Source organism: Lactuca virosa, chromosome 3 (genome assembly GCF_052849685.1).
Source record: "Lactuca virosa cultivar CGN04683 chromosome 3, Lactuca_virosa_CGN04683_v6, whole genome shotgun sequence".
Lineage (NCBI taxonomy): Eukaryota > Viridiplantae > Streptophyta > Magnoliopsida > Asterales > Asteraceae > Lactuca > Lactuca virosa.
Genome location: NC_136428.1, coordinates 70,327,007 through 70,350,083, shown reverse-complemented (window position 1 = coordinate 70,350,083; position 23,077 = coordinate 70,327,007). Strand labels below are relative to the sequence as shown.

The 23,077-nt window shown below is 36.5% G+C and overlaps 2 protein-coding genes across 4 annotated transcripts; one reads left to right on the top strand and one right to left on the bottom strand.

Moving 5' to 3' along the window:
* The first annotated feature begins 4,295 nt into the window (after positions 1–4,295).
* On the top strand, positions 4,296–7,774 carry LOC145165925 (uncharacterized). 3 transcript variants are annotated; one of them, XM_079084848.1, is made up of 9 exons: positions 4,298–4,872; positions 5,073–5,432; positions 5,533–5,632; positions 6,307–6,363; positions 6,597–6,714; positions 6,828–6,910; positions 7,013–7,074; positions 7,188–7,269; positions 7,485–7,774. In XM_079084848.1, exons 2-9 carry the CDS (start codon positions 5,104–5,106, stop codon positions 7,539–7,541), a joined length of 888 nt encoding a protein of 295 aa, XP_078940974.1. In that variant the 5' UTR covers positions 4,298–4,872; positions 5,073–5,103; the 3' UTR covers positions 7,542–7,774. The 3 variants fall into 3 exon arrangements, with proteins under 3 accessions (XP_078940975.1, XP_078940974.1, XP_078940973.1); XM_079084847.1 differs by having other exon boundaries at positions 5,070–5,432; XM_079084849.1 differs by lacking the exon at positions 6,307–6,363 and having other exon boundaries at positions 4,296–4,872; positions 5,070–5,432.
* Positions 7,725–12,285, bottom strand: LOC145165924 (inactive leucine-rich repeat receptor-like serine/threonine-protein kinase At1g60630). The gene is made up of 2 exons (XM_079084846.1): positions 10,448–12,285; positions 7,725–8,654 (listed from the first exon to the last, which is right to left on the bottom strand). Exons 1-2 carry the CDS (start codon positions 11,754–11,756, stop codon positions 7,990–7,992), a joined length of 1,974 nt encoding a protein of 657 aa, XP_078940972.1. The 5' UTR covers positions 11,757–12,285; the 3' UTR covers positions 7,725–7,989.
* Positions 12,286–23,077: the final 10,792 nt, after the last annotated feature.

Sequence of the window (23,077 nt, the reverse complement as noted above, 5' to 3'; positions counted from 1 at the left end):
AAGTACTAAGAAGTGACCGTGGAAGTGAATATGTATCACCGTTTCAGGAATTCTGTGCAACTCATGGTATCATACATGAGCTTACTGCACCTTATTCACCACAACAAAATGGTATGGCAGAAAGGAAAAATCGAACCTTAAAGGAAATGATGAATGCCATGTTGTTAAGTTCTGGGCTGCCACCATCAATGTGGGGGGAAACTATACTTTCAGCTAACTACCTTTTAAATAAGGTCCCACGAAAGAAATCGGTTAAAACACCATACGAGTTATGGTCAGGTATAAAACCATCCTACAAATACCTTCGAGTGTGGGGGTGCCTTGCAAAGGTCGTGGTACCTGCACCCAAGGTGGTTAAGATAGGACCCAAGACTGTTGATTGCATATTTGTTGGATATGCACAAAACAGTAGTGCGTATCGATTTCTTGTACATGACTCAAAAATTGCAGAAATTCACAAAGGCACAATAATGGAGTCAAGAAATGCATCGTTCTTTGAAAATGTGTTTCCATGTCTTCATAAGGTTGAGACAAATGCATCAAAGTTAATTGAGCACAATGAATCCTCTTATGAAGAAGAAATAGAGGAAGAAACAGAGCCCCGTAGAAGTAAAAGGGCACGAGTGGAGAAGTCATTTGGAGATGATTTCTACACTTACATGGTTGAAAGAGAGCCTCAAACTTTCAAATAGGCAGTCACCTCCTCAGAAGGACCTCAATGGAAAGAGGCAATTAAAAGCGAAATGGATTCAATCTTGCAAAACTATACATGGGAGCTAGTGGATTTACCGCAAGGTTGCAAACCACTAGGCTATAAATGGATTTTCAAGAAGAAAATGAAAGCGGATGGAACCATTGACAAGTACAAGGCAAGACTAGTAATTAAAGGCGATAGACAGAAAAGTGGCCTTGATTATTTCGATACGTACTCTCCTGTCACACGTATTACATCCATTAGATTGGTACTTGCAATCGCTTCTATAAGAAATCTTGAAGTACATCAAATGGATGTTAAAACAACTTTTTTAAATGGGGATTTAGAAGAAGAAATCTACATGGAACAACCAGAAGGGTATGTTGCCCCAGGAAAAAGAATCAAAGGTTTGCAAACTAGTGAAGTCATTATATGGGTTGAAACAAGCCCCAAAACAATGGCATCAAAAGTTTGACCATGTGATGTTGGAAAATGGATACAAGATTAATGAATGTGACAAGTGTGTTTATGTTAAAAACACAACTGAGGGTTATGTTATCTTGTGCCTTTATGTTGATGTGCTTATTGTTGGTAGCAACGATAAAATGGTTCAATCAACAAAGAACATGCTAAAGGCAAGATTCGACATGAAAGATATGGGTCTGGCAGACGTCATCCTTGGTGTGAAAATCACAAGGACTGAAAATGGGCTTACTTTGAATCAAACCCATTATGTGGATAAAATTCTTGAGAAGTTCAACTCTGGTGATACTACTGTAGCTAGGACACCAATTGATACAAGTCATCATCTAAGTAAAAATAGAGGTGAAGGGCTTGCACAAGTCGAATATGCAAGAATCATTGGTAGTTTGATGTACCTTATGAGTTGTACCAGACCCGACTTAGCTTTTGCAATAAGTAGACTAAGTAGATATACCAGTAATCCAAGTGTTGAACACTGGAAGAGTATTAAAAGAGTATTACAATACTTAAGGTACACTCGCAATTATGGGTTGCACTATACAAGATATCCCGAGGTCATAGAAGGGTATAGTGATGCAAATTGGATATCTGACATTAAAGACTCCAAGTCAACCAGCGGGTTTTTGTTCACACTTGGAGGTGGAGCTATATCATGGAAATCTTCAAAACAAACAGTTATAGCTAGATCCACCATGGAATCTGAATTTATAGCACTTGATAAAAGTGGAGAAGAAGCTGAATGGCTACGACAATTTTTAGAAGATATACCAGGTTGGCCTAAACCAGTTTCTGCAATCTCAATCCATTGCGATAGTCATTCGGCAATTGGACGAGCGCAAAGTGCTATGTATAATAGTAAGTCTCGACACATCCGTCGAAGACACAACACCATTCGATAACTACTCTCAACAGGAGTTATCTCAATTGACTACATAAGGTCCAAGGATAACATTGCAGATCCGCTAACCAAAGGGTTAAATAGGGAGTTAGTTGCAAAATCGTTAAAAGGAATGGGATTAAAACCCATGAACGAATAAGTTATTGCGAAGGAAAACCCAACCTAGTTGACTGGAGATCCCAAGATCTAGGTTCAATGGGACAACCTACTTGCATATAACATATGTGGATCACTGTGGGGGTCAACTCCAACCCATTCCTATAAATAACAGTGATGCAGGTTAAGCTTATAGTAGTTGGTGATAAGTTGGAAATCATCAAGCTTTAACTTTTAATGATTAGGATATAATCACCTATGTGAGAGAGAAGTGGGGTCGCTTCAAAGGGAATTGACTGGGCAAGTTCCTAAGAGCTCTTACAGAACCAGGCAAGTATCCACGACCAAAACAGACACATCCATGAGAACCTAACTAGGCCAGGGAGAATCATGTGAGACATGTATTGATTATTTACACAAATGGCAGAACAGTTCAAGGACATCGAGTCTACTGGTCCGCTAGTAAAATAAATATGTATCTTAAGGGAAGGTTCAAAGGGTAATACCTACCTATCCTGTGCATGATTCAACTGCTGGATTTTACCTAATGCAGCTTGGAATTGCGGATGCTGAAGCAATTTTCATTCATGTGGGGGATTGTTGGAAAATTAATTTTATTAATTTCCAAAAATGGATTTTCTCCATTTTGAGCACAAATTTAATACTCTAAATATAATCAAAACCAGTTATTGATTATATATTTGTGTTCTCCTCCGCGATATCTACGTTTCGATATATCACACGTCCAAAATGGATTAAAAATGAATGAGAAATTACTTGTCAAAGTAAGGCAATTGAAGAGAAGATAAAGGAGTCAAGTGGGTTTTTAAAACTCATCCCACATTGGTGGAAGAAGGAAAAGAAAATTGGTTTATAACTACAAAGACTAGCTACCTTTGTAAGACTAATTAGAACCAAGGCTCTCTCTTGCGCGCGCACGCAGGGGGGTGCAAATGCGAGCCGAATTGGCTTCGGGCCACTGAACTTGTGTGCGAGCGCGCGCCCTGCGGACACGAATGCACCACCGGTCGAACAGAAAAGTTCAAGGACCTTTTTTGCATTTTTTTTCTTTTTGGTTAACTGTTACAAAAACGAATTAAGAGCTATTAATCATAGATTTCCGTTTTGATTCTTTGATTAATTTTCTTATTTAATTACGACAGTTACGATTCCGTTTTAGTGACATCGGTTATATTGGGTAGTATATATACAATCCTTATGTGACTGGTTAAACACACCGAATGCAACGCAATCATTCTCTTTTTCTCTTACGCTTCTGCTTCGTCTTTTCTCTCCTGCTGCAACCAAGGTATCATCCGGGCCAAGTGAGGGTTCGGGCAATCCAGAAGAATTGCTTTCTACTGTTGTATCCTGGGAAACAAACACCCATATAGGACGAATCTGTTTTAAGGAAACTATGTTAAACACAGGCCTCAGTTAAGAATTTTGGGTTTTTGTTCTTTCGCACATTTTTGGGTTATATTTTCCTAACAATAACCTTGTCTCCTAGTCTAGCCCTCTATGTATTGGTGTTGTATTCTCGGCCCTCTTTGTGATTGGCTCATCTTATTGTATATTTATACTCTCCTCTGTTAATGAAATCTCAAAGGAAATATATCCCACTATTATAAATATATGTGATCATTAATTTAGACTCTCAATCAAACACAAATCAACACTATGTTGTTGGTTTAACATTTTTGTGGAAAGTAAAGAACTTTTCATTTTATGGTCATATTATGAAAATTTAAGAGTTGAATAATTGATATAATAAAATTTTGGTTTTGAATCAAAGATACTCTCTTCGCTGTTGGTGGTCCACAATATTCACCAAATTCTATTAGCATGTGATAACAATAATACAATTTATCATTTTTACTATATTCTTTCTAACTTTGGATGCCATTGTTTACTTAAAATTATCCACAAAATAAAGAGACTTATGAACCATCATCAAAGTTATAAACTTTAAGTAATTACTCTTTACTTTTCATAAATCATAAACATAATATGTTAAAAAATTTATAAAACTAAGTATTAGATTTTTGTAAAGTAACCGAAATTTAGTAGACAAAGTATTAAATTTGATGGAAACCATAGTACTCCTATCATCATCTTGGGCATTGGGTGGAATTGTGACAAGTGTGGCATAAGTGCTTAATGGGATTCGCACTTTTGCTCAACTCCAAGATCTGCGCGACCAAAAAATCTTAAAAAAGCTTCAAACAGAAAAACTTCATTCAACTTCCACCCCCACCTCTGTTTTCCCATTGGCCAGAACCCTTCTTCCCATGTTATTTTACCCTCCACCACTAAGTAGACACCAAAAGTGCATCGTCTCTGTGCTCTAAGCACCCAAAAGCAAATGAAGGTAGCAGCAGTTTGCGTCGTGACTGAGTGATGCGTGTAAAAGGCAACACAAACAGCCAATTAGAGCATCCCTTCTTCAAAAGTTGAGACATTTAGAAAGCCCTTCTCTCTTTATCAATCTCTGCGTACATGGTTACGTTACTCGTCGTTATCAGTATCGCCTTATGGGATTTTGATGATGAATGAATGATGTAACTTGAAGATTTCGGATATGAAGGTTTCTTTCCGTGGATGTTGTTTTTTATTCTTTTGGGGTTCGTAAAAAAGCTATTTCCAGCACTAATTTAGCGGTTCTACGTTCGATGTTTTACGAGTTTCGGATTAATTGAAGGTTGGTGTTTGTGATTTTCAATGGGAGGCCTAATTTCGATTTGTGTGTGAGGAATCTAGGGTTTAACTTTTGGGGTAACAAACAATAGTTACCAGATTCTCTCACTTTGCAAACTCAACGCTACATAAATTCAACACCCTCTTTCCGAATCAATACTCTTATCCATAGATTCATCTATAAATACATTCTTTTTGCAGCAGAGCGTAGTAATCGCGTACTGACACACAAGTCATGGATACGGGTTTTCACCATGAACAAGCTTTGAGCTCTGCTCTGAATCGACACGCCATATCATTCCAAACAAGTGCGATTAACAGCACAACTGAGATGCTTATGATGGGTGATTACTATCGGATGAATAATAATACTACTACTACACCAGACATGATGTTTTCTGGGAATTCTGGTATGTTAAACAACAGTTCAGGATTCGCAAAAGTTGGGAATTCTAGTGCTTCTTCTCTTTCAGATACTGCAATCCCAGGGTTGAAGCATGATGCAGGTTTGGCTGTGGAGTGGTCTGTTGAAGAACAGTATAAGTTGGAGGAAGGAATTTCCAAGTAAGTATCTTGTTCCAAGTTTATAAAGATTCATGTTTAATTTCTAATCTAACTAATTTTCTTGATTTATATGCTTATGATTTGTTGGATATATATGTAGATATGGTGATGAACCGAGCATCATGAGGTATATAAAGATTGCTGCTACATTGCGTGATAAAACTGTTCGTGATGTTGCCCTGAGGTGTAGGTGGATGACGGTGAGCTTCTAATTTATATTTTTCTTCATATATTGGTTAACATTTAAAAAAAAAATTAAGATAAGAACATAGTATCATAATTATCAAGAAGGTCAGAAGGATAATAAAAATACATTTGTAGGGCTATTATGAAGGATCATAATTGAGGTATATGCTGAGATTCAAGGGGAAATTTATTTATGTGATTTCCCAAAATAAACTCAAGATTTACTTCTCTGGAGCATTAGTAAGTAGTAATCATCACAAAGTATTCATAAACATTAATTTTGGTCCATAAGATTCATCAATTTTGTCAATATTGAAGGGATATTTTAGATATTTGCCTAACAATCAGACCTTTTTAAAAAAAAAAAATAAACATGTTAAATGATATATCCATTACATGAACTTAGAAGTTAAATTGCAACATGTTCCCAAGAGAAGTGCTTCTTTTTGAAAAGTGTTACTTTACACATATATGTGAACGAGGAATAGCAATAACTAGAGATCGTTAAAGTGCAATAAAGTGTTTAGAAGTTAGATGGAAATCTTTATTAAAAGTAAGACCATTTGGAAAAAAAAGACGTGTTTTTTAGTAAAATTTACCAAACCAAGAGTGGAAACTTGAAGAGATGCATTTGATGAAATATTGAACTTGTTTGTTTAGAAGCTTACTAAGATGAGATATTTGGCAGAGAAAACGAAGGAAACTTGATGAACTTAAGATGGGAAAGAAGTTAAAAGATAAGAAGGTATGTGTATGCAAATAAAAGTCTGTTGATTGTAATTAAAATATTATGTAGAATACATCTAGAATTAATTAACATACAATATAAAAAAATTCATTCCATTCGTATAGGCCAAACAAACATGATCATGGAATGTAATGCTCATTCCATTACCTATGCTTATTCCATTCCTTCATCATTCAATTCCATCCAACTGATAAAATAAACCAGCATTCTAAATTGTCGTGTTTTTCCAGGATAATTTGATGGAATCATCATCAAAACCAAGTGTATCATCAATTACAACTTTGAATGTGGCTCCATTTTCAGTTACCATGAATAACCGATTCCAGAGTGGTGGCATTCCTTTTGAAGGTTGGTATCATTTGTAGATTCAAAATTGTATTGATAAGTCTGATAGGTTGTTAAATTAATTGAAGGTCTTGAGGATATTATTGATTTGATTCTACTTTGATTGAATTATTCAGCGATGAGCTTGTCGACAAGGCATCTTTTGGAACAAAACAAACAAGTTTTTGGTCAGATTTCAGCTAATATTTCTGCACTCAAGGTAAGTACTAAGTACTGTTTTTGAGTTTTGAATTTGTTATGTTTAACAAACTTGTTATTGCAAGCTAATGTTTTTATATTATATAACATCTAATAATGACAGCTACAGGACAATGTCGACCTCTTTAGCCATGCCAAGAACAACATAACTACTATCTTAAACGAGTAAGTCACAAAATCATAAGACTCCAATTTTGATTTTAAAGAGTCAAACATATTACTTTTTCAAGTCAAAATTTTGATGGATTTTGTTTATTTTCTAATTTTTTTTTTTGTAGCATGAGATACATGCCAGGGCCACCACTGCCTGTATCACTAAATGAAGATCTTGCTAATACTATTCTGCCTACTACAAGCCAGGTAGCTCTCTTTTCATGCCTTTAGGGGTATTCTCGTCTTTTGCAATTTGCACAAACTAGAGATCCAAAGTGAGTCCTCATCTTGGGACAACTTTTGCAAATTTTGTCTTATTTACATCAGTCCCTATCCAATCCATTTCAAACACAGTATATGAAGCAAATGTTTGTTAATGTCGTATGATAGACTAAATGTATATTACTCCTTGATGATGACAGACAATGACGTTTGGGTCATCAAGCAGAATGCATATGAAGCAAGAACCAGATTATTGAGCTGAAGAAGCATTTGGTTGCAAGTATAGATTTAAACCTGTTGTAAATTATATACAGATTGACCGTTCTGGGTGTATTTCATATATATATATATATATATATATATATATATATATATATATATATATATATATATCTGATGTATCGATTGAATCTTTGTGTCCAAGTCGACGATACCAAAACTTGTAGAAATATGCCATTTTTGGAAAAAGCTAAAATGATTGATTAGCTTATTGCTTGCTTCTTCTCCTCATTGAAAGATTTGTTTTCCAAGTCAAACCTAAAAGTTACATTTTTTGCTTAACTCTTGAGAAGTCATCGGTATCATTAAAATTATCACACAATTACATTACCAATCAATAATAATAATAAAAATGAAAAACTTTACCCCCTACACAAATTCACGAATCAAATTCAATTAAAACTCTCCTTAAACACAACCAATGAATCATATGCTCAAATGTTCATCTCTGGGTAAGCTCTGAACAGTATCCGACCATCTTCCTGGTGAATGATCACTGCTATTAGACGACACATGAGCCGCTTCAGCTCTCGTTTCCCTAATCATCCTCAACACCTCCTTCATCACCGGTCGATTCTCAGGCGCAATCGAGACACAAGCCATGGCGATATTTAGAAGTGCCGCCAGTTTCTCCTCTGCCGCCTCGTTGCCGGAGGAAGTGGGTTCATCGCCGGATTCCGTTTCTTCTTCTCTTACGGATTTCACCCATTTAGGGATGTCTGACCCGTGTTCCAAAACAAGGTCCTGAAATGGAGTTTTTCCGGTGAGAAGTTCTAACAGGAGGACGCCGAAGCTGTAGACGTCTGCTTGTTGGGTGATGGGTTTTCGTGGGTCCCGGGATTCTGGGGCCCGGTAGAAGAGAGAGGAGGCGCTTGATTCTTCAGGGAAATCAGGGTTTCTGAATGACATTAAACCGTAATCTGTGAGGCAAGATTCGAAATCAGAGCCCAAAAGGACGTTGGAGGATTTGAGGTTTCCATGGGTGAGGCCGGGGTTTTGGTGGATGTAAAGAAGTCCGGTGGCTAAGTCCTCGGCGATCTTTAAGCACGATGTCCAATGAAGAGGTTTTCCACCGGCTGATGTTCTTGATCCTGTAAAATAATTATAAAATATATTGATTTTAGAGGGTGTTTGTTTTAGCTTCTAAATGACTTTTGACTTTTTCTAAAAAAAGATGTTTGGGAAGATGAGAATGACTTTTGAAAATGACTTTTCTAATAAAGTAAATTTGGTCTTTTTGAAAAGTCAGAAATTATGACTTTTCTAACTTTTCAACAGTGTTAAACATTAAAATTACTTTTATATCTCCATCTACCCCCAATAAATATGTAAACATGTCATTTTTAGTCATTTTGCATGTAAAAATTAAACCAAACACTTTAATTTTTGATTTTTTCCCTTCAAAAGCTAATTCAAACACATTTTAAAAAACAACTTTTGTAAAAAGTCTTTTTACAAAAAAGACTTTTGCCCCACAAAAGCTAAGTCAAACACCCTCTTAGTGATTCTAAACAAAAAGTTACAAAACCAAACGGGTACTGAACCGGTTTACTTCAGTCCGGTTTTCTGGCCAATTTGGTGCGGTTGTATTTAATATATTTTTCTACATAAAATTACAATATACTTTAATTCACGCCCATTTTTTTAAACGAAAAATCCAGTACCACTAATTGGATTGAGTATCAAATTATGATATAATAAAACAATTAAATACAAAAAAATTAGAAAAAAACATCACAAAAATTGCCACATGAAGGAAATGTTGGGATGCTTCCTCTATTTTCGACACCATTTATGTAACGTCTTCCTATATTGGGATCATTTCTTTAAATTTTATGAAACCCAATTTCTATAAATTAGGTATGTCTTCCTATATTGGGATCATTTCTGTAAATTCTATGAAACCCAAGGAACATTTCTATAAATTTGGTATCAGACATAGACCATTTCTATAATTTCATAAAGCATAAAGACCACTATGTTATTTTTCTATTAAACAGAGACCGTTTATGTAATATAGGGACCATTTATGTAATTTTGTAAAACACATGGACAATTTGAAACTTTACTACTATGCAGGGACATTTTCTATACTTTTGTAAAATATAGGGACCATTTATGTAATTTTGTGAACTATGATGACCATTTCTACCTTTTGTAAAAGACAGGGACCATTTTATGAAATATTATGGTACTTTGTACTTTTGTTTTTGTGGAAGACATTGACCAATTTCTGAAACTGGCAGCTAAATGTAAGGATAGAGAGGATCACAAAAATTTTAAGATCCCCACCACAAAAAAACTTTATTTTTTTAGTAAGAAATATGATTTTTGCAATAACAATGAACAATTTCGCATGCAAAATCAAAATTCAAAACTGATTGTTACTAGAAAAATCGGCTAGCAATAATTTCGGTCGTCAAATCTATCCTATTCATTTTCTTTTTATTCAAAAATAATAATAATAGATAAAAAAGATAACGTTGTCGGTTGGTTAAAAACTAGGACATGGATCCCGACCTTTCCTACCTAAAAATTCAAAGTTTTCGTCACTCTCCGATTACCAAAATCAAAATAAATATTATTTTTTTCTAGCGGGAACTATTTTATATTGACGCTTTTTTTTATTATGATCACATTGTAATTAATAGTTTAATTTATTTAATCTTTATGGAAAAACAATTTATTTTTAATTTAAAAGTTTTGCACATATTAAGTTCATTTCAGGCCTTCAGGGGCATTTGTAAACTGTTATAAGTAAAAAATGGTTGTTATTTTAGGAATGACTTTTTTTTCTATATTTACATTTTAAATATAAAGAGTTAATTAAAGATAAATTAACTTCAATTAAATTTTAAATAATATGTTAGGCGTAGGAATATACCGTGGATGAGAGAGAAAAGGCTGCCATTGGGGAAATAATCGTATACGAGAAGGCGTTCTTCTTTAGCCTGGAAATAAGCCCTCAGAGGCACCAAATTTTGATGTCTCAGCCTTCCGATGACGTCCACGTGTCTCCGAAACTCCTCCACCCTTGGATACCTAGCGTCTTTCAGCCGTTTCACCGTCACGATAAACCCCGACTCCATCACCGCCTTGTACGTGCTCCCCACCGTACCTCTTCCCAGCGTCTCCGCCGATGCTTTCAACAGATCCTCCAAACTATAACTCATTTCCGGCATATCTCCACCACCAAAGAACACCAATTTCCCCATCCCACCACCTTCTTCGCCTTCTGGTGTCAACCCACTTCCCCCATTTTTCCCACTACTGCTCGCGGCGCCTCCGCCAGCACCACCCACCGCCGAGACTGCTTCAGTTCCTTTTGCTCCCACCTCCGGCACCTTCTTTTGCTTCTTTTTCAAACAGATAACTAACAATGCAATTACAGCACATAATAACAAAAACACACCAACCGAACCGGCTATTATAACTATTTTCTTGATTTTCCGGCGATTGTGCGATTTGCTTGTGCTGGGTGGGGTCGGATTCGCCGGACTAAAAGACGGGGATGGAGCAAAAGTGCATGGGATACCAAACGCATCGCCACATAAATCAACATTATCGGTAAATGACGTCGAGTTGAATCTAACCAAGACGGGAGTCGCCGGGATTTCGCCGGAAAGCTGGTTGCTTGACAAATTCAAATATCTTAGCCCACTCTGATTCAAAGGTGGGATTTTTCCTGTGAATCTATTGTCATCCAAGTAAAGAATATACAGTCTCTGTACATTGAGCAGCGAGTCAGGAATGTCGCCGGAAAGACGATTACCTGAGAGCACAATGGTTTTGAGGCGGTGAAGGGTGGTGAGAGACGCCGGGAACTCGCCGGAGAAGTTGTTGTAAGAAAGGTAGAGTGATTTGAGGTTCGCCAATCCAGAAAGCTCTGGGATTTCACCCGAAATGGAGTTTTGTTTAAGACTCAAAACACGAATCTGATCCAACTGATTAAGACTCCTTGAATCCAATGTGCCTCTCAAATTCACATTTTCAAGAACAAGTTTCGACACTCTGCCTCTCAAGCATTCTCTAACTCCTTCCCATTTGCAGAAATCGGTTCCATTCCATTGAAGAGAATTCGAAGGATCAATCGATGATTTCAACGCCAAAAGCGCTTCTCTATCATCACTCAATCCACATTCAAAGCACAAAAAAACTAAGCAAACGAAGAAAACACCCCCATTTCGCCTCATCTCATCTGGGTGCGTATTTGAACTCCTTGAAAGCAAATCCCAAAAGGGTTTTTTCAATTAAAGATCCATACATACAAAAAGACACTTACCTTTTTCGCTTAGATTAATCGAAAATGGGGTTTGAATAAGGGGAGAAACAGCTCAAAATCTAGCGATTTCTTTCTTCCTTTTGTGGTAATGAATGGATGAATGATTGGGGAAGAAAGAAAGAAAGAGAGAGAGAAAAAGGGGCCCTTAACAAAATTCTCCCCAAATTATATGTCATTATCGAAGGGTTTCCGATTTGACCGAAAAAGTCCACATCTTTTCATCTTCAAGAACACAAAAACAGTAGAAGAAGAAACAAAGCAAGAATCAAAACCCACCATGGGAACTGGTTCTTGAGTTGGATCAGAGAGATTATGCAATGGATCTGATCTGGCTTCCTCTGTGTGTGTATGTGTGTTTGTTGAAGTAGTTGTTTGTAAAGACTCACGGACACATGGATGAGTCTACACGTGAAGTTAATCAGAGCTTTGTTAACCCCAATAAATACCTTCTACACTATACATACACACACAATTTGCTTAATTCAAATCTTGGGTTATAAAATCCAATTAAATCTTTGAAGCTTTTTAAGCATTTATTTTATCACTTTATAACAATTTTCTCTTTGTCTTTTCGTTTTTTTCTTTTTTAAATTTTTTAACAAAAAATGAGTAATAACTTCAAGATAAAAGGTATGAAGGAAGCTGGTGAAGAAATTAAAGAGTGTGGGTGGTAGTGAATAAGACTAGACCATTTAAAGTGGTTCATAAATCTGAACAAAGCTCAGCCAACCATGACAGACAACCGTCTTCTGGTTATGGATGTCTTATATTTACTGTCAGATTATTAATTATTTTTTTTTTCTTCTTCTTCTTTTATCAGGGTTTGGAATTCTGTATGCGACAGAAATACCATGTTATTTGGCACATTTTATCTGGTTTTTTTGAAAGTGGATTCCATATGTTTGTACTTTCTCTTGATTTTTTGTTTTTTTATAAAGAAGAAACGGGTCGATTTTTGGTCTTTTTATTCTTTTGGTACCTACATTTGAGTATATAACCATTTTGTTTTGTTTTTACGTAGTTTTATTTTCATGTGAGCCTGTGTGGTCAAAGTCATATCTCATTGTCATGTATTGGACCATTTGATCATAATTTGTCTAACTAGCCTTTGATTTGGTGGACTAGCTTGAAGTTCGAATGATGTACTTAAGTTTGATCAAAATCAAAGTTATTAAAGTTAAATCTTCTAAGAAACATCAATTTTATTCTAATTATCAGTTATCTGTAACAAAGTACGATATTAAAGTAATTAAACTGAAAAAGATTTATACAACCAAAATGATTAGATTGCATTCAACATGCAAATGCTACTTACCACATGCAAGAATAAAATTTCAAGTAAAAACTGGGAGTCAGCCATGTAATTAAAATATAGCCTTCCATTTGAGTGCTTCTACAAATTAGAGGGACTTGATGATTTTCAACATTCACAATTTCCAGTTTCATATAGTATGGAATCTTAACAATATCCCAAAGGTGCAACTCAACAGTTATATGATTTTCAGTTGTCCAATTCCAATGGATTTGGAATTTGAATGGTTCTGGGTTTTTTCGGTTGCTGAAGTCAGGAGACATATAGATGAGGTTACTCTCCTGGAAGGCACTATTTCCACAAGATGGAATAAGTTTATCCCTCGGAAGATAAATATTACTGGGATGTTCGTTTAAACAAGGTTGCTACTCGTGTCAACTTAGATGCAAAATGCATGAATATACCATCCATTGTTGTGGTATTTGTGACACCGACCGGGAAGATGTGGGGTATATTTTCCGTTCTTGTCAGGTAGCTAAAGATCTATGGCGATTTATTGGTAGATGGTGTGAGTTGGTCATACCGGTTTTTATTAATGTACAAGAGGTGGTGCTCTGGATTGATATGTTACACCTTTCTCAAACGAAAAGAAATGTTGTTGAGTATTAAGTATTGCGTCATTGGGCCTGTTTGTTTAGTCCGTTTTGTATAAACGAGTTGGGCCTGTCCACTCGTATTTATTGCTAGGGTTAGAGAATATAAGGTGCATGCATGCATCATATTTTTGTTAACTCTGATATTATCTTTGTAACCCTATTTTACGCTTCTACAGAAGTAATTCTTCATTAAGTTCTTCTGAGGCGTGACTATTAATCATTCAACACCAGTTTGATTAATATCGTGTTCTTGTTCTTTACCTGTTTAAATCTATTCGATCTTAAAGGATTTAATCCTAACAATTGGTATCAGAGCAGGAGACTGTGTAATCTATACGCATCTCTTCTGTTTATAGAGTTTTAGGGTTTCCGTTAATATAGGATCTACCTCAGTCGTCTTCTACATCATTCTGACGGCTCAAAGAGATCTTGATATTACCCTATAAACAATCTTGGTTTACACGTCTGATTCTTTACAGGTATCGAATGATTTTTCACCATGCAGCACGACGATTCCAACATTAACTCCTTGAATATCTCAAGCAACATTGGATCAACAACCAGGATCCCGATTCTTTTTCCTCACGAATATGAAGTCTGGGCGCTCCACTTTGAAGACTATGTTCTAGGCTCAGATGATAATGATTATCTGATTTGGGAGGCAATCACTCTAGGTCCGTTTGTTCATACAACAACCAAAAGAAAAATCAAAACTCAGAGAGAATACAACCAACCGCTCCTTGATGTGAAGGACGTGCCTCAAGACGAGAAAGACAAACTCATGAGCAATATTAAAGCAATGAGAATCATTAGATTCGCTTTGCAAGCAGATACTTTCCGTCTTGTGAGCTCTTGTGACACAGCGAAGGACATTTGGGATAGGTTGAGAGAGCTCTACTCCACAGACGCAGATCTAGAGCATTCGACTCAAACGCTCTTGCTATCCGAGTTTGGCGAATTCATTCAAAAGCCTGAAGAAACACTGACTGCCACGTTCAATCGATATAATCGTCTTCTTAGCAAAATGATGAAGCATGGAAAAGGACGTGGACTGATTGAGCAAAAGGTCACGTTCATGAATGGACTGCGATCAGAGTGGAAGACAGTAGTGTCAACTGTTAAAGCGCACAAACAGTTCAAGAACTATACTCTTGCGAAGCTTGTGGGTATTCTGAAGGCACGAGAGAGTGAAGTGACGAAAGAAACGAAGGTGGTTTCTGGAATGGGGTCTTTAGCTGTAACGCCCGTAGATCCGGGCTAGTCAATTTAGAGATAATAGGGGTCAAAAACGACTTTTCGACAAAATATTATTTAGAATAAATAATCTTAACCAAGTTGTAGAATACGTCTCAAAGTTTCCGTACATATAAAGAACGCCGAAATCTGAGTTATAACGAAGAAGTTATGACCCGTCGAAGTTTTACGGCAGAACCGACACGGCACCGGGAGACGTAAATAGTGAATTTACGATAGAGCAACTTTTAGCCTTAGTGATCTAAATGAAAGTCGTAGAAAATGTTAAACCGAGAACATACAAAAAAAGTACGTCCAAATCTGACTTCGTATGAGGAAGTTATGAATTTTCTAAGATTTGACATAGCAGTGCACGACCCGAAACTCGAATTTTAGATCGAGCGGTTTTTGGCCTACGCGACCTAAAGGAGAATTGAAGATCTCATTAATAGGAACTCAACGGTAACAAGACAGACGAAAACGGAGTCCGTATGTCGAAGTTATGAATTTTACGCGGACATTTAACAGTATAATCTCATCGTACTGTTAAATTTAAGATCGGTCGAGAATTAGCCGACGGAGTCAAAATGAAAGTTGTAGATCTTATTTTTACCTACGCGTGGATATAAAGAACGTCAAAAACGGAGGTTGTATGTGAAAGTTACGGATTTTAGAAGTCGGAAGTGTGTTGTGCGAAAATGGGTGATGTGGCACAATCTTGGCCATTGCTTTCTCCCCAAGTCTTGCCACTAGATGGTGACATGTGGCACCAAGTTCATCCATTTTTCACCCTATAAATAGAACCTCTCCCACCCTCATTTTCTTCACACCTTTCCCATTCTTTCTTCTCTTTACTCTCTCTCTAGAACCTCTCTCTAGCCCCGAAACCCCCCGAAAAGCCTAGGGAACCTCCCTAGCACGAGGCGGAAGCCCCGGAGTGCTCGACGGCTCCGAGAAGAAGAGCTTTTCGGCTCGGGAACGCTGCTCCAAGCAAAGCCCGGTTTTCTATAAAACCCGCTGTAAGTGAGCTACGCCTACGCTATTTTTAATATATCGTTTATTTAATTATAGTAGCGTTATTAAGAACTTATAATAAGTACTTGGGCTATTATTATGGGTTATATAAGTATTGTTTAACGCTTATATAATAGTAATAATAGCTAGACTATTAATTAGACTCGGCGAATAATAGACTAAACTCTAGTGGTAATAATACTAGGTTTCGTCGAAGGAAATTATTTTTAAGAAGCGAAGCGCTGTCTGAGATCGGATTCACCACCTTTTCAAGTGAGTGCATAGTTACTTTCATCTTACACATAGATATGAAGTATTTTAAATAAATTACGTGCTATGTGTGCATATTATCTGTATACTTGCTATCTATGTTGGATGAACGATTTTATACATGTTTTAAATGATTTAAACTGTATATATATATCTACGAGAATATGTTGGGTAAAACATGGGTAGATGTAATAGATGGAATATGAGTTGGATGATGAGTTGAGAGGTGTTATAGACCACGAGGTAAGTGTGAGAGGTGGACGATGTGAGAAGTCTTTCCCAAATGATGGCCCCGTCATCTAGTAGAGTATGGATGACAACCACGGACTATTCTAGACAGTCCAGTGGAACACTGGCAGGCTCGCAACCTGTAGGTGTTGTGAACGATGTGTTCACCGGTGTACTCTAAAAACCCATTGACATGTATTGCGAGTGGACTCTCAAAAACGATACTGTCAATAAACGAGATAACCCTAGCAGCTGTGCTCGAAGGACAATACTGGTAGCTGCGCCTCACATAGAATGTCACAATTCTGGCAGCTGCGCCTAAGTGATAGAACTAGCAGCTGTGCTTGACAGCTGTGTCATTGACAACGATGGACTTCGTGCCGATTCCTTAGGATGATCCTTAGGAATGAATGAACGAGGAATAATTGATTCTTAGGGTAGATCCTTAAGAGTAAAGAAGATAATGGGGATGGGTAATTGGGTTGATTGTTTGATGTTTAAACATAATAATTATATTATTGTGGGTTGAAAACCCTATGTACTCACCAGGTTTCCCAACCTGACCCACTCAGTTTATTTGTATCACAGGTGTCGATATGAAGTTACATTACACTGAGAGATTTAAAAGAGATGTAGATCACTAGTGTAAATGAATGTAAGTTCTGTTTATACTTATGTTTCTGTATTAACGATGACATCCCAAATGTTTTAAAATGAATAAAAATACATTTCTTCGGAAATTCTTTGATAACGTATTTATCATGTTTTTCTGGGAACAAATTCCGCAAGATTTTTATTAAAAGAAGTACTCTGATTTTTATAAAGCATAAACAAAATCGGTCTTTTCTGGCCGTGAAAATGGGGATGTCACATTAGCCTTGGTTAAGAAAGGCAAGACGATGACTGATGATGGATATGGATCAGATCACTCTGAGCATGAGCTCTCAAACGAAGATTTCGCTTTAATGGTGTCAAACCCTAAGCGATTTGCTAGAAAGAAGTTTCCCTCAAGAAAAAACAGAAACTGGCAGGGAAGCTATAGCTCGGAGAAAGTGAAAGAGGAGAACAGGAGTGACTCTCAGAAAGAGGAAGAGAAGAAGGAGAAAAAGTTGGTTGGTGACTCCGGATACGATTGTAACTATTGTCATGGCAAAAACCATCTTGCCAAGGAGTGCATGCTGCGAAGGCAGAATGAGAAGAATGAAGGAGAGGATGAGGAAGCTTACCATCTGAGAAAGCTGGAGGAGATCAAAAGAAAGAAAACTAATGATCACTCTATGCCTGTGTTGATTTGATTGTGCAGGAAAATATGGCTAAAGGCTAGTTTGGAGGAGTGGAAGTCTGGTCGACAGACTCCGATGATGAAGAATTTCGCAAGCCCACACATGGAAGGGCGTTCGTAGCGAAAGAAACAAGTTCGCAGTTCTCAGGAAGATGTTTTATGGTGACTGATGGAAGTTCGCAGATGCAGGAGATTGCTAATGGAAGTGAGAGAAAGGATGATAGCTGTTTTGCCGCACGACCTGTTTCAAAACAAATCAATGAGTGCGAACAGCTGACCAATAAGGTAAATTTCATTCTCGAAACTCTTAATATTTCTGTATCTAGATATGAAACTGAGCTAAGCGACTTAAAATTCACCTTTTCAAGTATAAGCGATAGTTTAAAGCTGTCACAACTAGCATTTTTAGCTAGAAAATTATGTTTTCATGTAAACATCAACTATTGTAAGACTTGTACTCTAAAGTGAATATCATACTCTATGCTTAATCAAAATCATCCATTTGAATCAAAACTCCTGAGTTAAGTTGAAAACCTAATACAATACATCTCATATACTTAACTATGGGTCTGAAACCCTAAAAATCCTGGTTCAAGTTTATTATGGACTAAGATCCTCTTATTGGGCCTAATGGACCAGTAAACTTTCAATTTGGCTATTTTGGGCCAAGAAACCCAATTTGGGCTCTAATTGGACCCACATCCATCAAACTAAAGCAATTGGGCCATGTTGGGCCTAAAATAACTCACTTATTTATCATGGGCCATATTAGGCCGTGAACTCATTTGGGTCGTGAACCCATCCTCTCCCCATTCACGGCCCACCTTAAACAAAAAAAAGGAAATGTTGAATAAATTCTAAGCATGACACCTCATATTTGCATGGAGGATATCCATGCAAATTATCCCACAAATATCCATGCAATCAAAAATATCCTTACAACCATCCCATCACACTACTCTCTCCTCCCCTCTCTTCTTCATATTCTCAGCTAAGGCCAAGAACCACCACCACTTCCATTTTTACTTCAAACTCATCTCCAAATCTTCTCATTTCCATCTAAGTCTTCAAAGAGAAAATCCTCCAAAACATTCCTAAAATCGTGTGGGTGTAAGGTGTGCTCAAGAGATCTTTTCATCCAAGATTACTTCCAACTTCACTCTTGTGGTAAGATCATGCAAACTCAAAGTGATTTATCTCATTTTATGGTAGATCCATCCTCATGAACTCATGTTTTCATGACCATACTCTCAAAACTCCTTAGAATTCGAAGATCTCCTCTCAAGAACACTTCTAGGGCCGAGAACCTCCTCAACCTCCATCAAAGACCAAAAACAACAACCCAAAGTGAGTTCATACCCCCTATTTTCAGTTTTTACTAAGTTTTGGGGGAGAATACAATTTGTTTTGTGTAGATCTATGTGAATATGCATGATTATGTGTGTTTTTCATGATTTATTTGGTGATTATGTGTTGTTTACTTCATAAATCTAAAAATATGTTAAAAATATGAAGTTTATCACTTAGATCTTCATAAAAACTATGAGAAAAGTATATGTTGTCATGTAAACTTGCAGATCTGAAATTTATACACTCAAAATAGCAAAAACAAGTGTTGTGTTCAAAAATCTATAACCTAAACTCAAAAATCAGCTTTTAACAGAAAAGTTTTGGTCTAGTTACGGACTGTTCTGACCACCTTGATGGTAATATTTTTCAAAACTGTTTTACATGCAAAAAGTTTTGGTTTATACCTTTAAAATGACTACTCTCACGCATTCATAGGATTTCTATACAATTTTTGGCGATTTTTACAAAACTGCCTATCATTTCAGGAAGGATTTCGGACCAGTCTGTGAAGATGAACATTTTAACACTGTTTTGAGATCACTAAAAATTATAATAAATATTATGAAGAAATTAGACTCATTTTCAAAACTCTCAGAGTTTACGGATCCAAATTTCGACTTACAATGATTTTTCTATAATTTTTTAAAAAATAGAGACGTAAATGCTAAAAAACAGAAAATTGTTTTAACTTACTAAAAGTGTTTGTACTTTTGTTAGATGCAAGTTTATATGACTTATACATACTTTTAAAACATCTATACATGTTAGATTATGTGTATTTAATATATATATGATTACAAAGTGGTATTTTTAAGTCAATTTGACAAATAATTGAACTAATACTAGCAATAAAAATAACAAACAGACTAATTTTGCCATTCGTATAATATTGGGCCTTAGTGGCCCATTAATATACTTGATAGGTCCTGAATACTATTTATATGTTTATTGGGCCTCATTGACCCATTAACATGCGCGACGGACCTTGGATACTAATTTCGTGCTATTTGGGCTTGTAAATACCTTGCATGTGAAATGGGCCTTAGTTGTCATTTTACATATATTTTGGGCCCATGTTATATAATCTCATTTCTATCGGGCCTGGAAATGACTTACATGTTTAGTGAGCCTTAGTGGTTCACTTACATGGTTCATTGGGCCAGGAATGAGTTTTATATGTTTCTCTTCGCGTAAATTCGATTAAGGATCTAGTGAGACGTGTCGGTTGACACCTATTGAGTGTACGATCGTAGCCAGTAGTTATAACCAGAGTCTCTTGGAGGGAGAGTGGGGTTTTATGTATAGATCTATACGGGGATGACACCCCACACCTGAGCTGTTCGCTACAGTTAGACTACATCAGTCTAGGGTGACGACAACCTTATTCTATTTTTCCGTCGGCGTTCACAAACGCCAAGACAGGCGAAATTGTCATTATTTAGTATGGTTATGACGGCTCACTTAGAGAAATTAACATCATGAATTTTACGGGAGACTATTCTTTTTCTTCTTTTACATGCAACATAGGGTTGTCTGGGGGAATTCTATTTACATTCTAATCATTCACTTTTGGCATTCTATTAAACAATAACATACATGCATTAATACAAGATCGGACACAAACATAACAAACTATTTTAAGAAAATACAAGATTTTCTTGTGATTACAAAGTTATACAAATCTTTTTCTCAAACATGCTTATGAACTCACCAACATTTTTATGTTGACATTTTTTAAATTAACTTGTATTCTCAGGAAACCGTTGAAGCATGTTGGGATGAACAAACTAATGGATGTTTTGTTATATTTCTATTTCATCAGACTTTAATTATTTTGACATGTAATATTTAAACACAATACTCGATGTAAACAATGAATGTTGTTATATTACATGTGTGGTGATGATGATGTTATGTTTAAATTATATACTATGTGATGATACTACAAGGATGAAGTCACGCGCAAGACCCCGGGCGTTTCTGCCGTCTGGTTCGGAGGTGTGACAAAAGCGTACCCGGTTGACAAACTCTAACTTGACTGATCAATTGAGCAGGGCTACATCCAAGAGTGATGAGAGGCGTATGTGGATTCAGAAGATAAAGTCGGATTTGTCTAAGTCTAGGGATGAATCTATTTATTTGCAAAGAGATAATCTTATGCTTTTGAAACAGCGAAACATTTTTTGTTTAATTGCAAAAAGACTTTACTTTAATATCACTCAACTTCATCTTGATTGTGAAATTGGTAAGAAAACCCACAAGATGATTTTGTCATTTCTCGAATTAAAGGAAGATGAAATAGACACAGACTGCTACAAATGCAAATCCATTGTTTCGTCTGAAGAAACTTCTGATGCATACAAATATGGACTTGAACGAATCGAAAATTACATTAAGTCCAAGGACCACAAAAATATGTTGAAACAAATCTTGGATGAGAATGATAAAAAGCAGATTAAATCTGATATTGTATATAAATTTGACTCATTGAATGCCAAGTTGAGTTTAGAAAATAAATTGAATGTTGAAAACACTTCTGAATACGATGAGGATAGTGATATGAGTGAGATCTCCGTAGATGATGATATTGACTGCTCAGAATTCGTAAAAAATGAACCTCAACCTGCGAAAGCTCTTATTTCTAAAAATTCAGTTGAGTTCGCAAGAATTTCTCAAAATAAACAAAAAATTTTGAAAGAAAAAGCAACTGTTTTTCCAAAGGTCCAAACTACTCCAAATCAAGTTTTTAAAGTTAATGGAGTGACCGAAACTCAAACTGTCGAATTAAAGTCCATTGTCGACGAGGATAACAAGGATGGTTGCGATGAGTTCTTCTGGTCAGCCCCAATAGATAATTTTGATGAAACTGTTGGCTTATCTGAAAGGACCTCATGGAAAGCGAAGGGAAGATACGTAGCTGAACCCATAAACGATCAATAATCATTTGAAAAAAGGTAGCCCAAGTAGTACCAAGCAAGTTCGCAGTGAATTCAAACCAGTGAAGAGCAAATCTAGTGTGAAAAGACCAAAACCAAATGTGAACATTCACAAGTCGTCTAAGCAACTTGCAGATCAAAAACGACAAAGAAATGAGAGATATAAAAGAAATCTCAATGAAAGGAAGCAATTTTGGCAATCCCAAAATTTTGGCTATGTTTGCAACGAAAGAAGGATTAATCATAATGCGAAAGTACCGTCGCAGGTAAATCCCAGTCAATGTTCGCATTACTGCTCTCACGGTTCAAGGGAGTCTCAACAAAAGGGGACTCCAAAACCCTTCTTCACAAAGAAACCAATGGAGAGACCAAAGCCTTATCACTCTCAATCCACGAAGTCTACACCCAATGATATCAAAGGCAAGGGAAAACTAGTTTCAGAGCCGAAAGTTCCAACCAAGACAACGAATGCTAACCCTAAGGAAACTGAAAAGAAGTCCGTTAAGAATCAAGCTAACACCAAGCACAAATCTTCTGATTCTAAAGAAACGAACTTAAAAGATAACAAAATCAAAGTTTTTACCATCAAACGAAAAGATAAAACCACACTCATTAAACGAACATATTTGGTTGATCTTGACATTACTTTTTCCTCTTCTGTAAAAGGCTCACAAGGACCCAATAAACTTTGAGTTCCTAAATCTGCTTAACTTTTGCAGGTAATTCGTGACGAACAGTTTGACACCGAATGGTACATTGACAGTGGTTGTTCGCGTCACATGACAAGAATAAAGGAGGAGCTACGAGAGTTCAGGGCTCTTAAGGATGGTGGAAATGTAAAGTATGGGAATAATTCCTTTGGAAGAATAAAAGGCTATGTAATGATAACGAATGGAGATTTCTCAATTCGCAAAGTGGCTTACGTTGAAGGATTACAACACAACCTTGTTAGTGTCTCGCAGTTGGTTGTGGGGACTGGATTGAAGGTGTCATTTGATGACGAAGGATCAG

What these genes read in the sequence shown, in the direction of transcription:
- LOC145165925 (XM_079084848.1), top strand. Translation starts at nt 5,104, where the DNA reads ATGGATACGGGTTTTCACCATGAACAAGCTTTGAGCTCTGCTCTGAAT. An exon ending in CTAATATTTCTGCACTCAAG is followed by an intron (nt 6,911 to 7,012) that starts GTAAGTACTAAG and finishes TAATAATGACAG; the next exon opens with CTACAGGACAATGTCGACCT. An exon ending in ATAACTACTATCTTAAACGA is followed by an intron (nt 7,075 to 7,187) that starts GTAAGTCACAAA and finishes TTTTTTTTGTAG; the next exon opens with CATGAGATACATGCCAGGGC.
- LOC145165924 (XM_079084846.1), bottom strand. Translation starts at nt 11,756, where the DNA reads ATGAGGCGAAATGGGGGTGTTTTCTTCGTTTGCTTAGTTTTTTTGTGC. An exon ending in CCTTTTCTCTCTCATCCACG is followed by an intron (nt 8,655 to 10,447) that starts GTATATTCCTAC and finishes ATTATTTTACAG; the next exon opens with GATCAAGAACATCAGCCGGT.